At 57.3% G+C, this 8,490-nt stretch overlaps 1 protein-coding gene across 8 annotated transcripts in view; it reads left to right on the top strand.

The window, feature by feature from the left end:
* Positions 1 to 8,490, top strand: part of LOC113216880 (neo-calmodulin-like) — a 153,934-nt gene that overhangs the window by 133,538 nt on the left and 11,906 nt on the right. For 7 of the 8 annotated variants that reach the window (XM_052268924.1, XM_052268923.1, XM_052268919.1 and 4 more), the window contains one exon: positions 3,014 to 3,301. In XM_052268924.1, coding sequence (XP_052124884.1) covers positions 3,014 to 3,301 — 288 coding nt within the window. Of the gene's footprint in view, positions 1 to 3,013; positions 3,302 to 5,846; positions 5,973 to 8,490 lie in introns of those variants that run through there. The other variant, XM_052268925.1, reaches the window with a different exon arrangement.

Below are 8,490 nucleotides of genomic sequence, written 5' to 3'. Positions count from 1 at the left end.
GAGGGCCTAGGCTGGGACCTCAGGTCCCAGAGGGGGACCTGAGGTCTGAGCCGGTTACTTCAGGTCCCCGGGGGTTGGGGCGGCACAGTAAGGTCCCGGAGGGTCCCCTGAGGTCCCAGGCGAGTACCTCAGGTCCCTGTGGACTCAGGCTGGTATCTCGAGTCCCATAGGTGTCTTCTGGGTTCCAGAGGGCCACCTTAGGTCTCTGAAGACTCTGGCTGGTTCCAGAGGTACTAAGCGTATGCCGGAAGTCTCCCACGACCGATGCCACGCCAAAAGAGATTGTGTAGTATTTTAAAGCTTTCCAGAGGGTTTTCGGTTTTTATAAAATATGGCAGGACAGCTTGCTCCTTTTCGACTTTTGACATCACTATCGAATTCCTCTCGTCGAGACCTTTCAAACGAGTATATGGTTGATAGGGTTTCAAGGTCCCTTAGCCTATCTTCTTTCCTAGGCTTTAGAACCCTATCAACCCTATACTCGTTTAAAAGGTCTCGACGAGAGGATGTCAAAAGTCAAAAAAGAGCAAGTGGTTGTGAGATATTCCATCCAAAAAACCCTCTAGAAAGCTCTAAAATGCTTCACAACCTCTTTTTGCGTGGCATCGGTCGAAGGAGACTTCTGGTATACGCTTAGTACCTCTGGAAAAAGCCAGAGCCTTCAGAGACCTAAGGTACCTCTCTGGAACCCCAGGGACTCCTCTAGGACCTTAGAAGGCCGCCCCAACTGCCAGGGACCCGAAGTACCTGACTGGGACCTCAGGTACCCCTCTGGGACCTCAGGTAACCCTCTGGGACCTGAGGTCCCAGCCTAGGCCCTCAGGGACCTGAGATACTCGCCTGGGACCTAAGGGGACCCTCCGGGACCTTACTATGCCGCTTAAACCTCCGGGAACCTGAGGTAACCGTCTTGGACCTCAGGTCCCCCCCTGGGACCTGAGGTCCCAGCCTAGGCCCTCAGGGACCTGAGGTACTCACCTGGGACCTCAGGGGACCCTCCGGGACCTTACTGTGCCGTCCCAACCCCCGGGGACCTAAGGTAACCGTCTCGGACCTCAGGTCCCCCTTTGGGACCTGAGGTCCCAGCCTAGGCCCTCGTGGACCTGAGGGACCCGCCGGTGGCCTCGGGGACTCCATCTGGTACGTCCTGGTCTCGAACCCGTCGTCGGGGAGCCGGTGGCGACATCCTGGGCCACCCTGAGTCGTCCTTGATTGGACGTGACGCTGTCCTTGAATCCTGGTCGTCGGTTTTCCAAGGACGCCCCTTGAAAACAGCCATTTTCCTTAATATTTCAAGGACCGCGTGCTTGAATCGGTGTCCTGGTCCTTGAAACCGAGATTTTATCCTTGAAAACCTAATTTTGTCCTTGATTATCAAGGAAGCGGATTTACCGTGCAGAGCTGCAATGGATCCACCCGGGCGGGCGGACGGGGCGCGCGCGCGGGGGTGGGCGGGCGAGCCCCACTGAGCCCCAACCGCCCGCGCAGTGAATGCCCGAGCAGCGGGGGCTGACCGTAGGCTTCTTTATGGCGCAGTTTTAGTGCATGCCGCAGTAGTGGTCGTGTCGACGGCGTCCTGCAGCAGCAGCAGCTGGGCGCGGCGGCCGCGCGCAGCGAGCCAATCTTGAGCCCCCCCCCCCCCCCCAGAATAATGGAACAGAAAAAAAGGTCGCGCGTTTTACTGTTGGTCGTGTGGGTGTGCGTGTGTGTCGGTGAGCATGTGTGTGTGTGTAGTGGTGCATTGGTGTGGGTATGTGAGACCGAGCGAGCGCTAGCCTGCACATGCGTGCCTCTTATGCGAGCGTGTGAGCGTGTGTGTTAGTGTGTTATGGGGCCGCGAGTAGCGGTAAACTGAACTCGCCTTTCTTTTATTGACCGCGGTCGCCATACTGACCGAGCGCTGCTCGCTCCTGTAAGTTACAGTCAAACGGCTTGCCAAAGAGTCATCGCCCAATCATCACCCTACTTACTACACTTTCTGGGCATTGGCCATGGCCATGAGGGGTAACTTGAATAAAAACAGTTGTTTGGCATGGAACGTTTAGAGGTTCGCTTAACGCTCGCACTGACGTGACAAGGGCCGCTTACTAACGCTCACAACTTTCCGGCGCCAACCTTGTAGGCCGCCACACTTTTAGTCGACACTGTTAAGGAGGCTGACGCCACCGAGCTTCCTCGGACGGCCCCCTGCCTTGACGAATAATTCCCTCAACACTGTTAAAAAAGTCAAAACTTCACGAAGAATTCTTCGTGGAAAAAGTTTCTTTGTTAAATTTTAAGGATATAACTACATTGCTTATTTCTTCGTAAACTTTGGACTACAAAGAAACTTTTCCAATTTCCCAACAAAGTATCGTTTTCTTCACATCTTACAACGGAATGGTGTGATGTAAAACAGTTTTTTCCACTGGGATGCAGATGCAAGAAATAAGAGCCTACTGTATTTGCTATTGATGTGAATTAAAACGACCATTCAAAATTACATTTTTTCTAAAATTTAACGGAGAAATGTTGGAGTTTCTTAATTAGGTAGATTCTATGGAGTAAAACGAAGGTTCTTTGTAGAGTAGTTACAAAGGAATGTTGGAAAAGAAAAACACGTAGATATTCTGGGAAATTACGAATAACTGTTGGGATTTGGGTTCTCAGAAAAGTATCGTGATTTTCAGATCTCTTCGTAAAGTAAAGGTGTTGTGAAATAACCATTTTTTCTAACAGTGAACAAAATCAGTGTACACCCTCCAAACAAATTAGGAGGGGGAAAAATTCAGGGAAAAGCAAGGGAAAATAAACTGAAACATCTGAAAATAAAATCAAAGAAAACCTGAAGAAATCTAGAAAAAAAACTTGGAAAGTCCAGAAAAAAGACAACAGATAATCATTATACGCTTCAGTTTTTGGTGAAGCACCCCTCGTCCCTGCCCTACCGTACCCCAAGGAGGAGCGGGTGCGCAGGGCCTGTTACCCCGGCGTCCTCGAGCGAGGTACTCTAACGCTCTCTCTGTGCTTCCAGGCGCGCAACAAGCCCGCGGATGGCAGCCACCCGCCCAAGTCCGCGTCCCGCGAGAAGACGCCCGTCGGCACCAAGGCGAGCACGCCGTCGGGCACCAAGCCCGCCACCGCCCACGCGCACGGCCAGCCCAAGGCGGGCACGCCCAAGCCGCCCAGCGCCCAGAAGGGCGAGGTCAAGGCCAAGGCGCAGCCCAAGCCCGCGCCGCCGCCGCCAAAGCCCGGGCCGCCCAAGGCCAAGAAGAAGGGTCAGCGGCACCAGCAGCACGACCTGGTCGTCACCATCAACCTGGTGAGTAGCAGCGTCCCCTTGGGGGCCACGCGATAACAACAGCCTGCTGAGTGACGCCCCGGGGTGTGGGAGGGGCGGGAGGGGGGCGGCTGCGGTCAGAGGTTGGCATCCTTCCACACGGGGGAGAGATCTAGGACGCATTGCGTGGAGGAGGGAGGCCCCCCCACTCGCCCTCGACCACAGAGCTCTCCAGCCGGCTCCAGCCAGGGGCAAACGCCGGCGCCCTTGGGCCCCTCGGCGGTGCAGCGGAGCGCGACGGCGGCGTCTCCCCACCAAAACCAGGGCGCGGCGAGAGGATGCGGGGAAAGGGGAGGGGGAAAGAGGGCAGGGGCGAGGCAGACACATCGCAAGGACGGCAAAAGTGATTCGGGGGCCTAAGTGGCACACCACACCGCGGGCTCTACTACACGGTCAAAGCGAGAGGCATTATCTGGAAGTGGCTGTTGCCAGGACACGACACATGTCCCCCCAACGACCCGGGCCGACCCCCCGGCCCAGGGGCGGCAGAGAGGGGCGCGCAGAGTGGCCCTGACGGCACGCCAACTTGCAAAGTTTTGTCGCATCGCTGGACAGACAGGCCAGCGCGCGGCGGAGCCTGGCGGAGCCCGACCCCTATCCCACGCTATCCCCATCCTCTATCCCGACGACCCGTTTCTATCCGCTCTCCCCATCTCGCCCCGGGGAGGGGCCTCTGTGCTCCGCGCAACCCTGCCTGGGGTAGGGTTTAGGGGTCAGCTTGGGGCCAGAAAGGGGAAAGAAAGGTGGGGGGGGGGGCAAAGAGAGAGGGACACACACACACACACACACACACACACGTCGCTGCTGCGAGGCAGCATGTGACGCACAGCCAATCATGTTAGTGCTGCCTCAGCCATCGCAGTGGCTGGGCGGCCCCGGCGGGGCGGCGCTGGGCTGCTAGCACCCACCACACACACCATCGGTGACATATCTTCTGTCGCGCGTTTGCGATCAGACACACGGCGCAGGGAGAGAGGGAGGGGAGGCGCGGATAGAATCAAGGATTTGTGTGACTAACGGCGGCGCTAGGCAGGCGAAGAGAGGGGGAAACTGGGAGGGACGCCGACGCCCAGGGAAATGAATTCGACAAAGCCGAAGCATGTCTGTCATTTTGCTCCTCGCCCCCCCCCCCCTCTCTCTCTCTCTCTCTCTTACACACACACACAGAGTGTATTGACATTAGATACTTAAATTTAATTTCCGAGTGAGAGAGGCCGACAATATTGCCGTCACTCTCTGATGGTCGACGAGTCCTCCACCGTGCCCGCGAGCGAGGAAATGGCAACGCCGACGCAGATTAAAAGTGTCCCGATTGTTGATATCGTTATTGACATGGCATGTTGTTTGGAAACGACAGTTGCGCAACCCGTTTCCATTTCGTCTCCATAGCCAGCTGAGAGTCAGAGCGAGGACGTGGTGTGGATTATCCTCCTCCAGCCAGACAGCAGCGCGGAGCGCCTGTGGTCTGGAGGGTAGGCAAACCCGCGGCGCAGCCGTGAGCGGCGGGTCTGCCTGCCTCCAGGCGCTTCTCCTCCAGAGCTGGCGGAAGCAGGACGCAGAGACCTCTCCAGCGCCAAGAGACGCCTCGCATCGCCTCGACCACGGCCCGGGTTTGTTCACCCGGACACATTTAAATCTGCACTTTAGCGAGGGGTGGGGGAGGGGTGTAAACGGCTCACGGCTGAGTGAGTGCGGTTGGCTCCAATGCACGCGCACGCACTTCGCTCGCTGTTCAGTTGAAAGGAGCAGCGCGACAAGTTAAAGAGAGAGGAGGCGGGAAAAGGAAAACAGGGGGTGGGCGTGAGAGAGAGAGAGAGGGAACGGGAGCGCGTGAGAGGGCGAGAGGGAAAGAGATAGAGCAATCTTGGGAGCGACCAGGGCATCCGGCCGGCCGCTGCGGCGCTAGAATCTAAATTTGAATCCCACGACCACGAGACAGTGCGGAGCGGAGGGGAGGGAGAGAGGTCCGGCGGGGTGGAGAGAGGGGCTGAGGGGCTAGCACGGCGGGGTGTTGGGTAAGGTCGCGTCGCGTGTGCGACTTCGCGGGGGCCAGGTAGACCCCGGCGCGGCGCATCCGGTGTGGCCCAAGGGGGAGAAGGAAGTGAGGACGTTAAAAATAATAAATGATAAAAGCAACAGAAAATGCGGAAACGGGGTGGCGACGACGGGGATGAGGTTATTTGCCGCGCCTCGGACTCCCAGCGTGGGAGTCTTTTACTCTCGAGTTGACCAAACACAAGCAAAAGACAGAATTCTGTCTTTTCTGTCTGTCTGTCCGTCCGTCCGTCCGTCCGTCCGTCCGTCTGTCTGTCTGAGGTGGCACTGTCAAGGCTCCCCTCCAACCTCCACCTCCCTCATTACCGACGCGAGCATTGTCTTTGCGCATCGCCGGCCAATATTTACGTTCTCGTCCGTCCGCCTGTCCGCCTGTCCGCCTGTCCGCCCGTCCACCTGCTGTCCGTCCGTCTGTCCACGCCTCTCTCGCGACTCGCGCGCGCGCGGCCCCCCCGGGCGGCTCGTCGTCGTGCTTCTTAGTCTCCCGCCCGCGCGCCGCACAGCGCCGCCGCGCTCTCACGCACGCGTCCCCCGCCACGCGAACAGTCCTCGCCACCGCCGCACAGCGAGCGCAGGCACCAAGTGTGTTACACAAAAGGTAGGACGCGGCACCAGGAGTGTTGAAGCCTATGAAACGCAAAAAAAAAATTACACCACAAAAAAAAAAAAGAAAGAGCCACTCCAAAACAAAATGACAAAAGAACTGTCTCAGTCTATGTGATTGAGAGTTTAAATGGCACTTTGCAGCCGGCTTCGTAGACTTCAACACTTCTAAAAGGTGCGCAGTCCTTCATTTGGTTTGCCGCACTAATGAAAAGCATTCGGTGACAGTCACCCTATAGCTTACGATGACATTCGCCGTAGGCTTACAGTGACATTCGCCGTAAGCTCTTCTAAACAGTGCAGTTGAGAGTTCTCCCGTCCTGACTATAGGTGTGCGACTCGAGTGACAGTGAGTGCCCTGCCCTCATTTCTTCCTAACAGTAGTAGCAATAGGGGTTGGACAGGTAGGGTATCATTATCGTCGCCGCGTTACTTTTTTTGGCCGGTCGAGTCGCCGCGCCGGCCAACAATGCGCGGTTGCATTGTTACGTGTGAGCGAGGAACGCAAACGCAAACTCGTACAGTGGCTCTGTGGGTCTGTGGGGCGAGCCGTCTGCGCAATAATTGAATTAGTGGTGCCGGTGGTCGGCGCTACTTTTAGATAGTGTGAAGGTTCCGCGGTTGCCCCGGGCAACGCCCGGCATCAAAGCTTAAGAGTAGGGTGGTCAGTCGCCATTGTTCGAAGCGCACACACACAGGGTTTCGTATATTTCGAGGTGGTCCGCGATACGCTGAGCAGGTGCCAGCCAAGCCCCTCCTCCCGCTCCCCTCTCGCAGGGAGAATGCGATGGCGTCCGAGGAGAATGGCCGGCGGAAAACATTTCGCAGCGCCGGCGCGGGTGGCGTCAGTTTTCACGCCACCCGCAACCTGCCCGAGAGGGAGGAGGTGGTGGGAGAGCAGGAGGCGGTGGAAGAGCAGGAGGCGGTGGAAGAGCAGGAGGCGGTGGAAGAGCAGGAGGCGGTGGGAGAGCAGGAGGCGGTGGAAGAGCAGGAGGCGGTGGAAGAGCAGTAGACGGTGGAAGAGCAGGAGGCGGTGGAAGAGCAGGAGGCGGTGGGAGAGCAGGAGGCGGTGGAAGAGCAGGAAGCGGTGGAAGAGCAGGAGGTGGTGAGAGAGCAGGAAGCGAAACGAATCGCGATCCCCTCATGCAGGACAGAAATCTGAGGAGGGCAGGCATTGGGAAGCCGGAATAGAGGCTCGAAGAAAAGGCGTACTCCAACTCCAACCGGTCTTTACCCATAGAGTTTTGGAATTTCCTCGCCCTTTATGTAATTTATCTATTTTCATTTATTTTTTGTGGAAGATGGGGCGTGGGCGAGCGTGGGAGTTTACAGTGGTTGTGGGAAACGCTATCACAAGAGTTTCCCAGCTGCGCACACTTTGTCCCGGCCGGGTGCCTCGGCGGCGGTCGCAGGATCACAACAAACCGGTCATTCAAATCAGAAGGTATTCTGGGTCTGGGTGAAGCAGCCTTGCGGCTGCGCGCCCCCCGCGCGGGCGGCAGGGAGCCAACTCATCAAAACGACATGTAGACACCCCCTCCTGCCCCCCATCTCTCTCTCTCCCGCTTTTTCCTCCCGAGCGTAGCAGTCAGAAAAAAACAAGCAAACATACCAATAGCCAGGGGGCCATGATGAAGGCTATCTGTCATCATACACGAGAGAGATAAAAAGTAAAATGAAAAGTCGGTATTCCGATCGAAATTCGCAATGACATTCTGAACACGCATTGAATTTGACGGCGCCACATCGCGTTCGACCGTCCCTCGTCCCTTTCCTTTCCTCCCCGGCATGAGTGCCACTTCCGATCCCGCTCTTCTTACACCGATAAATAGTTGATGCTCCACGAGACGATACTGCGCCGCTGCATCGGGGGCGGGCCTGCGCCCTGCGCCTGCCTTCGTTTGGCGCCGGAAGTCGCCACGCCGCCGTCTTGTTTCCCCAACTTTTTACGGCGCTATAAAGACCGCCTTTGGCACACCTCCTTGCTTGCATCTATCTATCTATCTATCTATCTATCTATCTATCTATCTATCTATCTATCTATCTATCTATCTATCTATCTTTGCCATTAGCGCTGCCAGACACGCACGAGCATGGGGGCGTTTTTCACCTCCTCGCTGAGTGGGACAGATGTCCCATCTTCCTCTCCTTATGTTATCCCTCTCTATCTCTCTCTGCCCTAACCCCACCCCGCCGTTCCGGACCACAACAAGAGAGAGCGCGGGCTCCCCCACCCCTCTTTCCCTCCCCCGCGACGCTGCGGTGCCGTCAGAGCGTCGCGACGGCGGGCCGGCGCCACGAGCGAGAGTGCCCGCCTGCCTGGTCCCCCCCTCCCCCGCCTCCGCCCCGCTGCGCCGCAGGGCGGCCAACTTACTACTACAGCCGACCTGCATTTTCTGCTGAGGTGGGCCCTCCTCCCCCTCAGCCTCCAGCCCCCTACCACCCTCCAGGAGCGGAGGGGAGGAAGAGGGAGGCTTCGGAGGAGGAGGAGGAGGAGGAGGAGGAGGAGGAGG

Source organism: Frankliniella occidentalis, unplaced genomic scaffold (genome assembly GCF_000697945.3).
Source record: "Frankliniella occidentalis isolate FOCC.00 unplaced genomic scaffold, Focc_3.1 Scaffold79, whole genome shotgun sequence".
Classification (NCBI taxonomy): domain Eukaryota; kingdom Metazoa; phylum Arthropoda; class Insecta; order Thysanoptera; family Thripidae; genus Frankliniella; species Frankliniella occidentalis.
This window is presented reverse-complemented; position numbering and strand designations above follow the sequence as displayed.